At 45.7% G+C, this 20,475-nt stretch overlaps 1 protein-coding gene across 4 annotated transcripts in view; it reads left to right on the forward strand.

The window, feature by feature from the left end:
* The window catches only part of sash1a (SAM and SH3 domain containing 1a), a 107,698-nt gene continuing 87,223 nt past the window's right edge, over positions 1-20,475 (forward strand). For 2 of the 4 annotated variants that reach the window (XM_052052870.1, XM_052052871.1), the window contains exon 1: positions 3-1,184. In XM_052052870.1, coding sequence (XP_051908830.1) covers positions 693-1,184 — 492 coding nt within the window. In that variant the 5' untranslated portion in view covers positions 3-692. Of the gene's footprint in view, positions 1,185-20,475 lie in introns of all 4 variants that reach the window. The other 2 variants (XM_052052878.1, XM_052052873.1) reach the window with 2 other exon arrangements.

Genomic DNA, 20,475 nt, shown 5'->3' on the forward strand with positions numbered 1-20,475 from the left:
GCGCAGCCGTGTAAAGAAGGCGAGCGGGAGTGGGACGGAGACAAATTGACAACAGTCCGCTCTGACGTGAAGCCTAAAGACATTTAAAGCTTTCAAATTCCCTTTCAGGGGCGCCGCGCAACTTTCGCACAAGTTGTGCGAACGTGTCACAATTCGTGTGTGTGTTTTTTGGAAGGGGGCGTGGACGTCGAAGGAGCCGCAGCGTGCAGTCAGTCACTCCGGCTCGCGTGTTGCCTCTTGGCTGCATTTCCACCGTGAGGTGAGTGACGCGCACGCCGGAGGAGCACGCGTGGACGTCGGCTGCTTTCGTTGGGAGTCGCTCGCTACAAACACCTCGTTTGTCATCTGTTCAGGAGTGCAAAGCGCAAGGAGCTTTTTATTTTCTTCAGCGTCACGAAAACCGGTGTTGTTGGAAATATCTCCCTTTTTTGTGGCAACGTTGGGCAATGGCTGCGTTGATTTCGAAGTGAGGATCTACATTGGCAGGTGTTGCGTTCACACGCACTTTGAGCCACTCGCCGTGAACGGATTACGCCAGCTATTCTTTCTCTGCACGGAGATGTGTTCACTTTTAGTTTCAATTCAGTAGAAGGCTGAGAGCTCATGATGCGTTCAAGACGCCGGGTGGGAAAGTGAGCGTCACTTTTTTTTAACGTACACCCCCCAGCCCCCCTCAAAAAAGACTCGACAACATGACAAGCAACGGACCTATCATCGTCTACGAGTGGCTCAAGACTCTGCAGTTGGCCCAGTATGTGCAAGCATTCGTGGATAATGGCTACGACGACCTGGAGGTGTGCAAGCAGATCGGCGACCCGGACCTGGACGCCATCGGGGTGTACGTTGCGCACCACCGCCGCCGGATCCACGACGCGGTGCGGCGTCTTAAGGAGGAGGCGAGAGACGCGGCGAGCGGGCTGTACTTCACTCTGGAGCCCATGCCGCCCTCCGCGGATGTCTACACCGGCCACATGGTGGACCAGTACGAGTCCAAGCTGCGTGGGTCCAAGTCGTGGACAGAGCCCGCGCGCGGCGTGGGCTACGTGGGCGCACACAGGAACCTGACCCTGGGGAACTGCAGGAGGGAGCTGGTCATCTACCCGAAGCTCAAACTCAAGATCATGATCCGGGATAAACTCATCAGGGACGGCATCAATCTGGCCAGGGTGCCCTACTCCAATAAGGTAACTTATGACACATCCAGATCGGAATCAATATCTGAATCTTAAAACCTCGCAAAAATATCTTTGCAGAACTTTGCTTGAATGGGTAAATGCCTTATTGTTTTTTTGAACCAACTAGAGCATGGGTGTCAAACTCAAGGCCCGGGGGCCACATCTGGCCCGTCAAATCATTTTAGGTGGCCCGCGAAAGTAAATCGAGCATGTCAAGCTCCATGATGCTTGCTAAAATCTGAACCAAAATTTCAAATTGTCATCTGTAATCCACAGTAAGTCATTATTCTTGACTTTGACTGATTTTAAAACTGATTACCCATTAATTTGTTGTGTAATATGTGGATTTTATATAGTTTCCCAAAATTCATAACGGCCCTCCAAGGGAAACCGTAACTACAATGTGGCCCGCGACAAAAATGAGTTTGACACCCCTGAACTAGAGTATGAAAAAAAATTGCCTTTGAGGGGAAAGTGTGCTGTCCTTATGGCGACACATTTGAAATGAATTGTTTCAAGAAACTTTCTCGTTGCTAACAACAGTTGACAGTTGGCACGAATGATTGTGACGGTCATGGGCGTATTAGTTGAACATGGTACCACAGATCTGATTGGACAATAGAATTTAACATAAAGGTACAGTACTGGAGTATTTGCATAAGAGGCTTAAGGTAAATGTCAGCCTGTTGAAGTGTTGCCTCACTTTGCGCCTGCGAGTGTGTCGACCGCCATGACCGATGGCAAAGCAGTCGGTTCGGATCAATAAGCCCGCAGAGGGTCTGCCAAGGAGCTTTCATCATCTCCGTGATTTCCTCTGAGAAGGGAAGGGGTGGGGCCAAAATGGTACATTTATATTATTAATCCACTTCCGACCGCACCTGTCACCATTAGCCGCTAGCAAACGCTTGCCCTTTCTCTTGTTGGGGGATGACAAGTTAGTTACATGCTTGGATCATCCTCCATTTCAAATTGTCGGTTGCCAACCGTTTTTGATGGCTCGGTTCGTAAATTAACCTCGCCTTGTTGTGAACTCGGGCGCCTGTATAAAGCTGCGCGGATTTCATTATTTTCTCGACAAGCTTTCGTATCAAGCTGTGGTCTTCACTTAGCCTTGCTTTCAAAGTAGTTGATTCACAACGAAACAGTGTAACTCAACTTTTAAAAAAGTCCAAATGTTGAATCCTTTGGCACGTGGTGCCTTGTGGGCGACGATGCCGCCGTTTTGGTTGGTTTATGTGTCGGGCCTTGTTGCCTCTTGCTTGTCTTGATTTGGGGTTATTTTAGAGATTTTTTTTTAAAAGTCAGAGAAATACCTCCAATTGTCCACTTCAGCACCTTTTGAGGAAGTTCTTTGCTGTCGGCTGACACACAAAGTCTGCAGGCTGTCGCTTTGTCAAGCCCCGATCGCTCGGAATGACATTCCAGCCTCGGGTTACCGGTGTTACCCTCTTGTGTTTACATCCTTGTATTCCCCACCCCCCATCCGTCATTCAGCACCTTTCTCCGCTCCTTCCTCAACCGCGTCACTCAAAGCTCAGACTCGCATTTGACTTGTGTCGCCGCCGTGCCACACTTTGTCGTTCCGTGGTTGACGCTCCTTCTTCCTGTTGAGTGACAACAGTGTCATAATGACATCAAACACCGGCAACAAGCTCGTGTCCGGGATGAGAGTCAACTTTATAGAAGGTTTAAATTTGGGTCTTGAAATAACCTGTGACGTTTTGACGAAATGGGCTAAAAGGATGCTAGCGGGAAAGCAAATCGAAATGATGAAAGGATGTCCAACCCCCCGCCCCCCCCCCAAAAAAGAGAGGTCTCCAGATAGGCAGATGTACAGTATACACCACCGCTTGTCAATATTTGTACATACGTCGACTCAACTCCGATTTGCCTTTCGTTAGCATCTCAAAGTGATGCTAGCGTAGCTTGAAATGTGCGTGCTTGATTCATTTCTGCCGCTTTGGATAAATGAATCCAACAGAGATTCGGGATTTGTGTGAGGGATTATCTGTCGAACCAAGGCCGAAACAAACACACAAAAAAACCTGTCCCATTGAAAAAAAATTAAACCTTTTTTTTTTCCCCCAAGGTCGCTTCTGCTTAGAGCCAAAGCTTTGGCAATCGGGCCTCTGGGGAGGTGAAGGTTTTCTCTTCGTCGATTTGAATTGGCTCCAGCACAGTGCTTTTTCTTCCACGAGTTTGAAAGATAGAACCGTGACCAGCTGATGGAGGTCCGACCAAGAGGCCTGTGATTGGTCTCGAGATAAAATGAGATGGTGGTGGGGGGGGAGCCCACCGCCCCTTATCCTTTTTTCACAGAGGAGACTCTGAGCGGAGAGGGCAATTACAGGACACACAGTCAGTCACTAGGGACGGCCTTTGTCAAGCGCGACCGCATCGCCGCGTCTTCTTTACTTCTAATGCGACTTGTCTTTGTCATGCAAAAAAATAAATAAAATAAATGTGCCATGCGAGACAAGCCATTACCAAACAATTCGCCGAAAGAGCTCAGCCGGGTAAAATAAATACCCGTGATCCTTATCAAGCCCGTGGAGAGCACTTGTCTGCGAGCGAGGATGATTTCTGACGGCGTAAATAAAACACTCGTACGTTTCTAAATCTGTCATTCGAGAGCGATATCGGCAGGCGCGAGATATTGTCTGTTCAGACTGACTGAAATAATAGCTTTTGGGAAATTCGAACTTGAAATACCAATGCATCTTCTTTTTTTTTTAAGTGTCTTTTGTTTTGAAGCATGACAGCATGGTGGCGTAGTGGTTAACAATTCTGCCTCAAAAGTTCAGGATTTGGATCTTCGCTTTAGATGAACCGCGTTCTAGTCGGGGGCAACCTTGTCATCAAATCTGATGCTGGCGACGGCTCAGGGACAGGGTGAGTCATGGAAAGCCATAATTTGTTCGTACCATGTCTGGTTTGGGGGGAGGGGGGGAGTGGATGCCAAACACGAGGGGCTTCTCCATTGTTTGCGAAGAAGCTGATGGAGCCGTGTGTCCTTTCTCTGCGTCGCCTGTTTTGCATAGCCAATTTCCGTCCATTCAACCAGACAGAAAAGGCAAGTGTCCAGCATTGTACCCGGGGCGGCGGATGAGGATGAGACTGGGGTGGCGCTCTCGTAAAGAAAGATGGGAGGGTGGGTGGGGGGGGGTTGTGAATAGATGGACACCTTGTTGTTTATTATGCGGGACAAGCTCGGGCCGGCGATAAGGCGAGGAATCCTCCGTGCGTCGCTGAAGGAAAAGTTGTCCTTGATCTGACCCGCGCACGTTACGTTGATGTCATGCATCCAAAGAAAAAGTCGTCTTTTCATCTAGCGTCAAGCCTCGTTGAAAAAAAAAAAAAAAGGGAGCTGCACTTGTCAGCGTACGCTGACGACCATGGCCCGACGTTTTCTTTTCATGAACAGATGGGCTTCGTTCTTTCGGTTCTTGGAGGGACACTGTAATGCGCATGCCGGGCCAGTAGTTGGCGACGTTGCTTTGCATAGCAACATTTTGACTGAAACACCATCCTTTGACGGCAAACTAGTTGAGACTGAAACAGAATCAAGTCATTTTAAAATAATCAAAATTCCTTTGCAATCTGACCAAGATTGGCATTTTTTTTTCTGTTGAGGACCCTCAGGCGCCCCACTGGACCACCGCCAAGACTTTCAGTGTGATGTCAGCCGTTTTCACCCTTTCACACATATTCCTGTTTATAAAAACACATTTGACATGTTGAAGACAAGTCATCTTCCCAGACGACTGACACACATTTTTTTTTCCAACCAGTTGTAAAATAAGAATATACTCACATTTATCTTCATTTGCTCCAGTTGAGTATCCCAGTGAAACGTTCAAATTCACTTTTTGGCAAATATTCCTCCCCATAAGTATACAGCTGGCATTTGGCCACGAAGGGGGAATGGGAAAATGGCTCACAACAGCCTCACTGTCCCCCCCCCCCCCCCTCCATTTCAACGTTCTGTTGAAAGCAGTTTGCTTAGTCTTTATTAAAGGTTTCTGAAACACACAACTCTATAAAGGGGCAAGTCGTAAAAAAAAAAAAAGCTAAGGACGGGCCGCCCATTCTATTGTACTGCATGGATGGAGAAAGTCAATTAGCAAAGTGACCTGCTTTTTTTAAGGGTGGTGTTGGGGGGGGGGGTGGGTTGGTTCTGCAAGAAATGAATGGTAATCATAAAAAGTTACTCTATTCTCCCTGGATTATTTTTTTCCTTCTTTTCACATTTCCACGGGTGCTACTGAGTGAGTTTTTGGAAGGTTTTCTTCAAAAAAAAAAAAATTTCACAAAACAATTTTTTTTTGGTACATCCCCCTAAAAAGGCAATTAAAAATATATATTATTATTGTTATTTTTTGTCTGAAGAAAAACAAAAATAGGCATTTAGGCCCGACAAGTAATAGTTGTCGTTCCATTGGTCTTGGGTTATATGGATCACTACAGAGTCCCAGCTTGTGTTAAAAGAAGTCCATCCATTCATTTGATGCTTTCTGTTTTAAACAAACCAAACTTTAGGGCCTCTTAAAAGCCTTTTGTGAGACACTAATGACAAGTGCCGAGGTCTGATGGCCATCACGGTGAGCTTTAAACCCTAACCTTATGCCCGGCGCTTGACCCTGTATGTCCCTGTAGGATGAAAATAAACGTCTTCTAAATTTGACACACCACAGAGAAGCCCGTTGTTTAAAAACTCTGCCAATTTTGAACGATAAAAAGAAAAAACCCCCCAAAACTGTCAAGTATATAATATGAGGCTTAAAAATGGTGCAATTTCAAGCCGCTCTCTCCGCTCCGCCCCATCCCACCCCCAGCTGTCAACTGTCAATCAAATAGCCCGGAAAAATTGATGCTACTTCATCTAGCAATCTTACGCTTACACATAACTACATATTTAGGCCGCCAAAATATATCGGTGTAAATCCGTCAGTGGTTACAAAGTATATGGCTCACCGAGTCGTCGCGGGGCTTTTCCACACCGTGACGAGGCACTCTAAAGGGGCCATGCCAGTGGGAATCCTCTGTCCGCATCTTGGCTGTCATGTCGGGCTTTTGAAATCTTTTTTGGCCGCACTCGTCCGCCTTCTTTCCATGACGTGCGTGCAACTCACGGTTGACGATGAGGCGCTCTAAACAGACTCCTGCAATGAACTATAGCTGAAGGGAAGATGCATTTTTTAAAGAGGGTTAGCATAGCTAGCTAGCTAGCAGTTGTGCCAGATAAGCGTTGATGTGAATAAAGGCGCCGAAGTTCTCATGCTGTGGTGCGACTGATGTTGCATGCCCAAATCCGACACGTTTTTAAGCCACGCCCCAAAGCAACAAACTGCAGATATGTAAAATATGTTTTCCAACCAAATGTATGGGTCTTTATCTTGGGTATGTTTTTGATAAAAGACGAAGAGACAGTTTGTTTTCCGCCTGAAGAAGCCAAGCGTCTCAAGGGAGGGTGTAAAAATGTGTGTGGGGGGGGGGTCCATATTGTGTGTGTGTGTGGGAGGTCCATATTGTGTGTTTGCAGCTGGCTTATTCCACTCAGTGCAAAAAAAATAAATTAATAAAAAATAAAAATAAAAACAGACATGGGGTGAGAGGTGCTTGCTCTGTTTTTAACATGATCAGGTGACTCAGTCTGCGGACATGTGAATCCGGTTAGGGGTGGGGGGTTGGAGGGGATGACATTTCACAGGCCTCAAGTTTACAATTCGCTCTGCGTTCTCCCATTTCTGCCGTACGAGTCCTAGACATGAAAACTGAGGCGGGGACTGCAGATTTATACCTTCTGCTGTATCAATGTCACTGCGATGTACTTCAAGAGCACGAGAGCTAACAACGACGTGCGTCAATTTGATCATTGTCGGGTATTCTACGAAAACCGGCCAAAGGATTTTGCAGACGTGCTATGAAAATCCCAGACCTCGTTTGGTGAAAACGAGTTCAGTAGTAATTTGCCATAACAATGTTTAGCAGATGATAAATAAATACAGTCAAGCAGGCCAGGGAGTAATTAGCGCAGCGATTCTGTTTTCCGTGGTTTTGCCGAGGAACACGTCCCCCCCCCCCATCGCACACATTCATGACAGATGCATTATCAGAGCTATTCTGGTCCAAGGCTTCCAGACAGGCTGTCGACATAACCGCATTGTGCGTGTGTTTACCATGAAGGAACGAAAGGCTGCGCATGTGCCACATAAAAATAAAAAAATAAAAGCTTATGAAGAACATGCACGTTTGAATTTTCAGCATTTTGTTTGTCCAGCACTGGTAGCCTCTAATTGGTTTATTTGGCTCGACAGGTCAAAGGTTCCCCCAAAATCCGTAGCATTTCTTTGATACGACACTTAAAATATTCAGACGTGACCCTGTTGGTTCACCAACCACAAACCCCAATGGAAAAACGCTCTCCCTTTTTACCAGAAATTAAACTGTTTTCAGATGGAGGGCGCACCGTATTATAAGGCGCATCGAATCGAAGCGACAATCGTGGCTGCGGTTTTCATGATTCATCCACTAGATGGAGGTACGCTAAAGGGAATGCAATACAATACAGCTTTTATTTATATGACGCTTTCACCACCGCTGCAGCTGTACCAAAGCGCTTCCAAGAAATCAGAATATTGATCCACATATAAACTGCATCGGATTATAAATCGCCCCGTTGAATCATTTTGATAAAATCAAATGCTTTTAGGTGTGCCTTATTGTAAGGAAAATGCAGGATGTGGTTTTAAAAGGCGCCGGCTGGCCTGGTGAGTGACGTGGGTGCCGGGCTGTTTAGAGCACGTTTTATGTGGAAAAATAATCACTGCGAAGCTTCAAAGCGGAGATTTTGCTCAGACTTGTTTTGTCATCAAATTTGGATTATTCGCTGAATCATTTCAGCTTTAATGAGGTCTAACGCTTTGGGCCAGCCCGTTTTTTCATCGGTGACCTTGCAGTCGACTTTGAATAAGTTGGCAAAAACGAAGACGTTCCCGATCCGAGTCCGCGACGCCAGAGGGAGTAAAAGTGACAAGTGAACAGGTATGCGCATCTCCCAGTGTCACAATGCCGATTGCTGACACGCTCGCGTATCATCAACGCGCGCCGTTTCACTCTCAACCCACTCAGACTTGCCGTGCTCATTACGTTGATTACTCCGGAGAATGGTCTTTTCAAAATAGAAAGTGATTTTCTTTTTCAAAACTGTATTTGGTTTTTCCGTGCCGTCTCGTGACCTCGAGTGTGGTCATAATTGCCTCTGAGTCGCACAGATCTCCGAGCAGGGAGGTCACGCACGCTGCAGGTGTTTGGATCAAACAGTCGCCATGGAAACTGTAGCATATTGAAACAAATGTTGCCGTAAAAAAAATAAAATATTCATACAGTACGAGCTCCCGTGAGGTTTGCGTGTTGTTGATTTAAACTGGCAGCCGGTGTTTTGATTGATGCAGCTTTTTAATTTTTTTTTTCATTCATTAATGCTCCAAAAAACTGTTTCCGTTGAGGCAAAGGTTAAACCGTAACCGCTTAGCCAAGGTTATAATCACTTTGGTGAGGGCTCAGACAAAGGATTTGATCCTTGAGCTGAGAAATATTTCATACTGTGGGATAATTAGACTCGATTCTACTGAATACTTGCTTTGAGTGGACATTTGGACACAGCCCACGCCCCCCTGGCCCCGCCCCCTCCCATTCGATGGCCTTCTCAAGGCGGAATTTTTCGTTTCTGATTTACAAGGCATTACGTATGTGAATGGCCTCCACTCGTAAACTCCCCTTTCATCAGAGGAAATTTGGCTTTATGAAAAAATGGTGGAGGTGCATTGGAGGGGGTTAAAAAAAAAACCTGACCCAGCACACTGAATTTCCTTCTTAAAGCCTTGATCCCAGTCTGCAGTCCCAACTGGAGGGAGTACATTTTCTTTTTCCAGGGTAGGATGCCATTGAGATGGAGCACGTACGGAAAGTCCGTAAATCACAACTGGAAGTCCACATTGGAATTTTGACAGAAAGTGGTTCATTCATTTTTTATTTATTTTCCCCCCAAAAATTTTAAGTCGTCGTTAAAACTTGACAACTGAGCCCAATTGTTTGCATGTAGTTACTGTCCGGCTGTTGTCAGTCGGTTGTTTGAAAACCTTGACTTGTAAAAGGTATGTGTTATTTGCGTTTAAATTATGAAACCTCGGTTGACAGTCATACATAAAAATAAAACATTTTAACTGCCTAAAAAAACGTATCGGGTGCCTCATAGCGGCTGCGGATACCAGCCGCTGATACATAGTATGGCAAAAAAGCTTCAATTTGCATTCAACTTCAGACAACTTTATGAAGCATCCAACAAACGCCTTTGCCCGATTAATCGCACAACACATGCAGGGCCCTTGATGGCCCACGTGCCTTAGGTTGCCCACCCTGCTTAAACCGGGCCATAGTGACACAAGTGAGGTGTGAGGGTGCGATGGACACGGAGCGTGCGTATAATTACTTTGTCTCCAAAACGCTGTCAGCTGGCTGCAAGGCGCGCCAACACTCAACACTTCCTCCCTTCAACCTAATTGGCCCGTTTCCAAAATATGAGGGCGGGGCCCCCGTTGCAGACTTTGTTCTGGGAGACCACACCTGTGTCGACGTCGCTACCCGAGTGCTTTTACTGTGAACTTTCCTGGCAGGGGATTAAACCGTGCCGAACCTGCTGAGTGCCTGCCTGCCTCTGGCTCTGCATACCTGAATGTGGACTCTAATTACGTGGCAGTTACTGCATTCCTCCGACACGCCCGTGCACTATCGCGCACGCTAGCTATCGCACGTGGTTTCATAGAAAAGTCAGCATTTGATATTTTTTCATTTGACTTCTCTCATACATTTATTCCACATGATCTCGAGCTGCGGCTATCAAATATGTTTGCTATCTGCGTAGCCAACTGAAAATTCCATCAGTATTATAACATTTTTTAAAATTATATATAATATATATAATATAATGAATATATATATATATATATATATATATATATATATATAATATATTATATATATTATATAATATATAATAACAAATATAATATATATTTGACTGTCAGAATCAAAATGCACGGATTAATTTTCACCTATTAAACTGCCGTTGAAAAATCCGTCGGCTCTAAACAGTTTATAATTAGCGGCTAGCTGTTAGCCATTAGCCGCTAATGCTGGTAACAGGCACGCATTATACTATGGCCGTTTACCAATTAGCGTTTTTGTACATACTTATGTGAAATGTTAATCTCAGACGTACATGACTGTGATATTTTGTACAATGTTCATATTTCATGTAATTAAATCTATAAGGGTGAACACAATCCATTCTGGGATGCTAGTTGACATAAACCAAGACTTCTGCGGCTCTGAATTTTCCGCTGTACAAAAATATAATAATTTTTGGGAGTTGATGAGATTTGAATGGCTTCTTTCAGATGACACATTCCTCAGTTATTGCAAAAGCAAAAAAATAAAAAATAAAAAATCCACAACCTTGTTTGTGCATTGAATAAATGGCATGGTGAAGCTAACCAATGCAGTTGCATCCGTTTGGTCCGCTGCCAGAGTCCAACGCACCATTAGCCGATCCATCTCGACACCCACAGTAGGGAAGGTTAAAGTTCACTGCGCTAATTGCTGCTGTTTGACCCGGCTGCATGCTGGACTTAATTGTTCTATTCATTTGACGTTAACTGCTCCACACGGTGACGGAGAAGAGCTGCGTGTGCTGAAGCTGCAGAGGAAAGAAAGAAAGAAAAAAATGTTAGATAACACCAGTAATGGCAGCGAGTGTTTGGAGTCCCCGCGGCTTCTGCCAGGACGCGTCTGGTCAAGCTGCAACATGCACTGTGATTAAGTTCTTATGAACTTGGACATGCTGTGGAAGCACTGGTTCAAGAAGTCCAGGCCTTAGGAGATAGAAAGAGGATGACTATATATAGACGCGGCGCTTTCCAGCCTCCATCTAAGGTCATGCTCTCGATTGGCTGACAAGGTCTTCTCTTTTCGAGCTTCACTTGCTCGTCTCTCCATCGACCACAAAGAACCCGCAATTGTCATGTCAGCAAATCTCCTTGCGCCAAACCGAGCCCTGTTTACTTTAATAGCACCCCACAATTTTGCATCGACGAGAGAGGGGGGGCTGGCTTTGTCTCCTCTCTCCGGTTTGACTACAGTGGTGCCTTGAGAGACAAGTGACCCGATTTTGGATTTTCCTTTTTTTTTTTTTTTGCTTTGACTTGCAAACTTTCAGCTATGACGGTGAACTCGATTCAACTTCCCCATTTGCCAGATAGTGAACAAATGGAGCTGTTTGTTGCCACTCCTGCGTGAAATTTACCGTCAAATGAACGTAAAAGAATGAGAAATGCAAAACGCCATGACCATGCTTTGGCGTTTTCAGAAGCGACACAAAGTTGAACACGGTGGAGCAACACATGTAGCCGGACAATACGATACTGATGGGCATATATTCTTTATCCTCCAAGAAAAATGACCAACATGACAGCATCTTGCTGAGTCATTTGGAGTAGTCGAAGATGTACTCTTGTTTTTTTTTTTAACGTATTACATTTATTTCAATGTTCATGTTGTGTACTGTGTAGCTCACATAACACTTTTTCATTGAGTAAGCGGGATCGCGATACACGATGAACTGAAGTCACCCGTAATTTACTGGGTGACTATCATGATCACGGACGAACATTTTTTTTCAGGTTTTCTCTGACCTGACCTGACGTTGACTTACACAACCGCCCGAGAGGCTTCTAGTGATCAGTTTGCTTGAAGAGGATTATGCCTAAAAAGCTTAGTCATTTCTACATGAGGAAACATTTGAACAATAGAGGGATATTATGCGTATTTGTCTATGACCCGTTGTTGTAAGAGCATGAGAGGAATGCCCGGGCAACAAACGATGAACATAACCAAATAAACCTGCAGCTGGTGCTTTCTGTAGGCGTAAAAAGCAGGATTACAGAAGAGGAAATTCAATAGTTGTAATAAAAGCTAGGCTACGCCGAAAAGTTTTTTTTTCGTCTTCCGATTTGATCTCAAAGTAAATATTGTGCTGCCACCCAATGGTCAACAGTGAAATTACACCCTATCCAAACAATTTAGACCAAATGCAGACCTAACTAAGAGAAGTCTGTGCTGCACTGTGACTCTGTTGAAACAAATACATTTTAAAGCCCTTTGCCCCTCAAATTGTCCACCGCTTCAATGAACAATACCAATTCTCGCTTTTTCGAATCGGGAACCCCGTCGAAAATTTTTAGGCGCGGTCATACGGTTAATCTGCTAAATCTCGTTTTATTTTTCTTTCCGGCGTGAATCCGGGTTTCTAAAGCTGCAGCGTTACACAAAAGCTTGAAACAATAAACTGGCTTACTGACAGCTCGCCGGCCGGAGCTGAGCGAGCGAGCGAGACGAGACGAGGAGGGGGGGGGTCATGCATCTGGAATTTTTGTCTGTGTGCCGCCAAACATCCTCGCCCAGTTTCACCTCATTCTCATTCGCTCACGCACTGGAAAGACGGGCTGGAAAACAAACAAACAGACTGGCAGGCCTGTCAGCCAAGCAGAGACAGGCGAACTGGTGGTGGTGGTAGCGGTGGTGGGTGGGGGTGGACACCAAGGTAGATTTAGATTGACAGATTAATTTAGGGAAATATTAGAAAAGATAAAACCATCTCTCATTGAAGATCTTGTTCTCATCTGCATGCGTTGGAGCATCGTCTCATGGCGTTCGTTTTGCAGCCTTGCGTGCTAGGCAATTACTAATACCATATATACGCCCAAGCATTTAAGGTGTGAATAATTTATATGCGGCTCATTAGATCATAAGTCGGTTCATAAAGCATGCGTGGCGGATTGCTGGGTTCATACCACAGAGAGGAAAATATGCAGATGAACATACCTGAATATCATTTTTTAGAATTTTGGTGTTATTTAAAGACGGTGGTTTACAGCCTTTTGAATAGAATTCTCTTAACGGATCAATGAAACTCTGAATTTAAAAAAATCAGGAGTAAAAACATATTTTGGGGTCACATTTGAATGGTCTTGGATTCGTTTTATCCTGTAATTTGTAATATATGTAAAAATCTGAACATATTTGAAAATCGCTAGTTCAATTGGTTGTCCAATAAATCAGTCGAGCCCTTGTCTTTGGGAAAGAGGATTTTTGGAATCATGCATAAAAGGAGTGGGTGGGAGGGGGGGGGCATGGGAAAGCTTGCCGTGAGCCTCCCCCATGAAGAGCGTATTGTGCAGCCAGTTTTGGTGACGGTCACTTGACCATGAGAACACACTGTCAGCCCACAACAATGGCCCCGAGGCCCGAGCCGCTTCTCCTCGTGTGCAGCGAACTCTGTCCGCTCCATTTATGGAACAGTGGCGTTCAAAGCCGCCCCCCCCCCATCCCCCAACTCCACTCCCACCCTCCTCTGCTCACTACCCCACCTCGGCCGCCGCATTCCTCAAACTGCACACGGTGACCTGAAATACGTACCAGCTGGTAAGCGTACATCCCTCTCGGATCCTCGAGGGTGACCGGAATAGCTGAGTCAGACTGGATTACTTTTGCTAATATCCCCCCGCACTAGATGACAAAAGGCGTCAATCGCGGCATTAACGGCGAGGCCCTAAGCGAGAGGCCGTGTCACCCTTCCCAAGTTGGAGGGCAACGATGATGTGAGGCGAGGCGTCTCTCTTTTGTCGTGCAGGAATTCCAAAGCAAAGGCTTTCGAGGCATTGTGATGGAAAGTGGCTCTTCATATTTTTCACACCCCGTGCTGGTTGTGTGGAAGTAATTCAAGAAGAGGGAGAAGGAAAGACTGTTTGCGATCCCCGCAGGCCGTGTGTACAAACCGAGCCCTCCCTCTCATTATTCGCCATTAATCACGATGTATTATGGCGGGTTCCTCGTTTCAGCACATGGAGAGCAACGGCAAATGTCTCGACTTTGAAATATTTTTGTCTGGAAACAAGCAAAGCCGCGCGCCGTTTTCGCTGATCATTAGCATTTTCGAGAACCCGCACGAGTCGAGTGCTGTTGATGAGCGGCATCCTAATCAGGATGTTGTTGATGAACCGTTTTCGCTCTTTGAGGAGACTGATGACGGCTTTTGTTCTGGTCTGGTGATGTCATTTTGGGGGGGAATTCAAATTGATTCAATTACATATTTTTAAAGTGTTCATTAGCATCTGTTGTCACGTTCGTTGTCAAAAAAATGAATGGAAGGCTGTTCATATGATATGACTTTGAGGACGAGTTAAACAGAAAGCAGTGGGTGCAAGAGTGTTAATGTTCTGCTGTTGTTCCACAAGGCTCCATGATTGGCCCGATTTTTTTTTTCTTTTGTAAATGACTAATCTACACAAGGGCGGTGAGCACATCTGCCTCATAGTGCACAGGTGCAGGGTTTGATTCCGGCTCCAGCCTTCCTGTGCGAAGCTTCTCCCCGTGCCTGTGTGGGTTTTCTGTGGGTATTCCGTTTTCCTCTCACATTCCAAAAACATGCATGGCAGGTTAGTGGAACGTTCTAAATTGTCCCCAGGTGTGATTTAGAGCATGAATGGTTATTCGTCTATGTGTGCCCTGAAATTGGTTGGCGACCGGTTCAAGGTGTACCCCCATCTACTACCCGAAGACAGCTGTGCTCGACTACAGTACGCTCGCGACTCTCGTAAGAATACTAGAAAATTCTGTTCTCATATCTTGGCAGGAGAAAAGTTACAAATTGTTCATGAATATAAGTATCCGGGGGTTGTTTTTGGATTGTGTTCTTTTTTTTTTTCTAACCCTATTTTTGAGTGTTGATGGCAGAATTGTTGCGTCATCCTGCCAAGGGACTGTGACTATATAACTCATCTGTCACATAGTATTTACATGCAAATGTTTATTAATATGCATTGTCAGTTTTTTAAAAAATAGTTTTCAGAATCAGTTTTATTTACGGTATATAACTCCTGGGAAGATTTTCTGTGGGATTTTTTTTTTTTTAATCTAGAAGAGCATTTATTGGATGGGAGGGCCTGCTTGGATTGTGGTTCCAATTGATCCCTAAGGTGTTGAGCTGCGGTTGAGGTCAAAAGCTGCAAGCGATTGAGATGAGTCCGCCCCCAAAACTGTTCCCATAATGCTGAAAGAACACGATGAAGAAATGTGTTTTCATTTATATGATTTTTTTTTTTTTTTGTAAGCGGTACACCTCAATCAATTTGTCCATTGCCTGAAACCTTGGCACTAGTCGCACACGTTGTTTATTTCCATCAAAGCAAGCTGCATCCCTCCGGTGATGCGGGCTTTTGCTCTTCATGCACATCGGTCCCCCCCCCCCCCCCCCCCTAGCTAGCATGTGGCTCAGAACCTGGGACTTCTGGGCCATTTGGGGTCTGCATATGTTTCATGTGACAGATCTGCTAGTCTGGAATAGGGCTGGGCTTCATTTCAATTGATTGGAATTTTAGGTGATGACGGATTTGAAGGCCGTTTATGGCTCCGCCCGCTTCTGGGCAAACAGTAATTTCAGGAGTGTTCAGGCGCACTCCCATTTCAAACTTTATTTGCCTTTGGAGTCCAGTCCAAAGACACTTCCTGTCTTGTTTCGCCGGAACGTGAGACAACCTTGGGAAGTCACGCCAGCCAAAGATGAACAAAGCTTTGGATTCTTTTTTTTTTTTTCTTTTCACTCTCGCGACACACAGTTTGATTTGTGTCATTCTGGAATGTTTTCAGCCCCCCCCGTCAACCCCCACCCCTGAACTTATCACACCTGCAGTCTGTCTCAGTGTTTACCATTGACAAAACTGCCCTGAGGCCAAAAGGGAAAAAAAAAATATCAAAGCGAACCGGCAGTGTTCGAGGTCTTCATATTTGGCAGTGACAATTTTCTCTCCTGGCTTTTCCTTTCCTCGCTGACAAGGAGCATAAAACATTTATGTTTTATGTTCCCTCCACTGATCGACATTCACAGTCGGCTCATTATGGGATGTCACGTCTGCTACCTCCTTCCTTGTTTCCAAACCTTTCAGAGAATGTGTGTGTGTGTGTGCACACGTTTGTGTGTGTGTGTGTGTGTGTGTGCAGGGCTTTTTTTTTTTTTTTGCCTGCTAAAAAGGTTACCAAGGAAACACAGGAGCAAGCTGTGATCCCGCGAACAAAAGGGCCAGTGCAAGGTACTACTGATGTTGTCTGCTGTAGTCATCTTGATAACATTGATCAGATGGGTGCTGCTGTGTCGCAACCTGTGGATGAATTATTTAAAAAATTTTTTTTTTAACCAGTTCCTTGTCAGATGTACGGGATTTTAACGATGACGAGTGAGAAATGTGCCGATAATGAGTCATGTGCTTGCTTCGAGTGGTTCATTTGTCACTTCCAGTTAAAAGCGTCACGTCAAATTGACACCAGCGTATTTCCTTGTCTCATCTCCACTTTGCAAGTTCAAGTTTAAGAAATGGGTCAATGCGTGTTGAAAAATAAGTGTGTGAGTGTGTGTTGGAGGCTTAGGATGCTGGAATGTTCTATAAGTGCGAGTCCCGGGAGGAATACATAGATGAAGACCCTCCGCGGCCATTAATCCTTCAAGGCTCTTGACGCCGGCGTGCCATGTTGAGGAATCCAGTTGACTCTGCCAATTCCGGAATTGGCCACGAGGCTCCCGGCTGCTAAGCGGCCCCTAACTGCACGTCGCTTATCCCAAGTGGCCGAGTGGAGGTCGAGCGTCGGTCAGGGGGGTTGGTGGGGGCTCGTGCCACTCCAGCGCGGCAGCGTGCCAAGGTCCTGTTTCAAAATGCTAATCCGAGGAGTCTTGTTTGCTCCGGAGGGCAGCTGCTCTCTCGCTTGACGCAGAAGTCATTTGGCACAAGTTATCACAATGCGTGGTTATTTTTCGGGTGCGTTGATGGGTGTTCGTAATAGTCGACACCTTCGCCGAGCGATTCGTCACTTGGTATTTGCTCTTGTGCGGCAAACTGGTTTCGTTGTACTCCCGTGTCCTTACGTTTGTGCAGACTTCTCGATTGCGTCAGTCAGCAGACGGAAACCTGCTGACTCGTACGCTCGGCTAGCGATGTAGCGGGGGACGCGCAGGGGTCAACCGGGAGTATTAGCGCTCGTTGAAAATCTTTCGGAAAGGTCATCGGCACAGCACTGCTTTCAAATCTACTCTTGACCTCGTCCGCTCATGCCCGACTGTTTTTGTCAACGCGCGGAGCATCCACGACGACGGTTGCCGTCCTCCGCCATGTGTGTTTTTGCCGAGCTAGCATGTGTCGCGTGAAGTCCGAATTGCACATTGCTCAACTTGAACCCTTTCAAGCCGTCCACTGTAGTAACCGCCGTGCCTGAAAGTGTTAAAGATGAATTTTAGAACCAACGGGACTGCTTTGTTAACAAGTCTTTCATTCGGGTACCTAATGCGTCAGATCCATGGAGCCGAAGTAAGCTAATGCTTTGCTCCCCGCTATCAGTTCGTTGTAAGCAAAGCACGCCGCCGGTGTCTGCACACAAGACAGCAGCACCCCGTGGCTTCCCCTTATTACCTTGTGACAACCTCTCTCCGTTTCGACTCAGTCACAGTCGCGTTTTGCTACAGTGGCGGCGATGCGTGCGCACGTAGCGCCAGCTGTCATTGTGTTTGCGTTCACCTATTGGCGCATGGTATTAGCCAGCGTCGGGGAGCAGCGGCTCGTGTTGAAGGCAAACTGCATGCGGTGCAGAATCTCTCCCGTGGATGCGGCTGAGCACACAGTCGATTTGCCCGTGGCTCGTTCATGCAAATACGGGCGCGGTGACACCATATACGCACGGTTTATTATTTGTGGCCCCGCTGTATCGCGGTGTGTATACATGATGGGGTGCGCCACATTGCCACCTGGGGGCAGTATCGTCCAGACATAATGTAGAGCTATAGTGTTCATCGAGGTGATCTGAGCTCCTCCGTTCAGCACTGATATTAGTCGTTCTTTGCAGAGGATGAAGAATAGATGCCTGTGAATATTTTAGTGTTTCTCGACTGTTTACATTTCTAGCAGACTTGTTTAGTTTGACTGTGAAGTTCAACTGGAAGTGGCAAAAGGAAGCCTTTTATTTAGTTGTATTTTTCAAGACTTTCACACATGCTCTTTTTTTCTGTCATTTCAACTGAACTTCACCACTTATCATGTTGATAAGGCTTTAATAGAAAATGAGCTTTTTTGGAATGACCTTGCTTGGCGAAAAATGTTTCCATGATATCGTAGATTTTTTTTCATTTTTAAAAAAAACTTGATAGTCTTCTTTCCAAGCCATAGAAGAACACGGCCGTTGATTTATTTTCCCTCCTTTTATTGGCCCGCATTTAGAGTTAATGACATCCACCGCGCGGTAAAATGCCATCATCATTATCTCGTCTGAACGGACGTCCTCATGCAGAACTCTTCATTAGCCTTCATCTCGTCTGCGAGGGCGCCGCAAATGCCACCGCTGTGATCTTTGTGGACCACATGTTCTCGTAAAGACACCAACCGCTGGTCCTGTACCCGGCAGGCCGTGCCCCCACCCTCTCGGGTCACCCTGTCGTGGAAAATAATTATGTGGATTATTAACAATGGCGTCATAGGCCAAAACGGATGGAACAGCAAATTAGCTGTGTGACACGCGTGCACTCACAGCTGACAACGAGGCACTCTCAATCGGCCACACAAGTAAAAATGTTTTACTTATTTATTTTACACACAACTCCGAAAAAATATTGGACGTGTAGCTCTGTACCGTAATCAACCTTTGGGCTCCCCCTCATTGAAAATGTAAACCCACTAATGAGTCTTGGAGTAGAGCGGCGCCGAGTAAATGAGTGTCTGTGTCCAAACAACAGCTCACCCAAAGACCAAGCGCAGTGGGCTAATTTACTCGACGGCTCTTCTATTTTGTAAAACAAGACTGGCTGCTCAAGTTGTCTTTCGGGAACGAAACGCGGCTTCCGCTGAAGCACAAAAGGGGAGTCATCTTGGTAGCTCGGACTCGCACGATGAGCAATTCCTACGAATGATTTCTTCCAGTTATTGGCTCCAGTCAATAAGTAATTACAAACAACAGGTAAAGGGGGGGGGGGGACTAACATGATGGAATTTCAGTGAGCCCCTCATTACTTCTATTGAATCTTTTCGACGCCTATTAATGACCTTTCGATACAAGATTAAAGTCATTACACCTCAAATGATCTTCCACGATGGCAACGTCTGCTTGCACGTTCGTTCATTCGTTTTATCAAACCCCCCCCCCCCACACACACACACACACACACACACACACACACGTGGGCGGAAAGCGGGAGGGAGCATCCTCCACAGATGTCGCGACCTTTCTTCGTCAAGGCTCGACATCACAAAACTGTTAGCCGGCGCAAGGTTAAACACGCTTACCCTTAGAAATGATTTACAGCTCCTCTCCTCTGCTTCGAAATAAAAACCTCCTCTTGCATTTTCGTTTTGTTCCGAAGTGCTTTTAAAAGATTAGTTGTGACCTTGTTATGCTGACAGAGGAGCAGCGTGAGGAGGCCGGCAACAAAAATCAGGGCGCCGCGTAGTGAAAATATCCAAATGCTGTCAGCCCCCCCCCCCTCCCCCCTCCCAGGCCCCTCCCCACCATCATTTTCCATTTCTGTTACAAGGTCACAGGTGTGAATGGCGAGCAGGTGGTTTAAATTTGCTGGTTTGGCTCTCTCGTCCCGCACATTCCCGGTTCAGCATACTTGCATATAAATAATAATAAATAGTATGATATTAATTTTAATAATTGTATAATGTAAAAAACATTCCATATTTGGGATTTTTCCCTGTTGTCCTAGGACATTTTTCCGCATTGTTTTGTTAAAAAAAAAAAAAAAAGCTTTTGTGGACTTGTGGAATTTTAAAGCACACTGTATCAGAAATTAGTACAGGAAGCTGGCAGAGCACATGTGAGGACTCGCTAAGCAGTCTGGGTAATGATTTCGAAATCAATATTGTGACAAACCGGCTGCACCGGTGCCTGTGCCAAAACCTCGTCAGATCTGTGCGCTGCGCATCCCCCAGAGAATCTCTCCTCTTAGCTGAAATGATTCGGCTTTTGATTGATTTCCTGCATGATACCTTTTCACGTGACGACCATCTGCAATGCTAACACAGTAGGCCCCATCGACCAAAAAAAAAAACCTCAGCGGCGGATTACAGTCAAGGCGCTTTCACACTGCCTGTAAGGGATGATTTATTTTTTTTTCACGCCTTTGTTTTCTGCGTCACTGCACTTTTTA

Source organism: Hippocampus zosterae, chromosome 19 (assembly GCF_025434085.1).
Source record: "Hippocampus zosterae strain Florida chromosome 19, ASM2543408v3, whole genome shotgun sequence".
Classification (NCBI taxonomy): domain Eukaryota; kingdom Metazoa; phylum Chordata; class Actinopteri; order Syngnathiformes; family Syngnathidae; genus Hippocampus; species Hippocampus zosterae.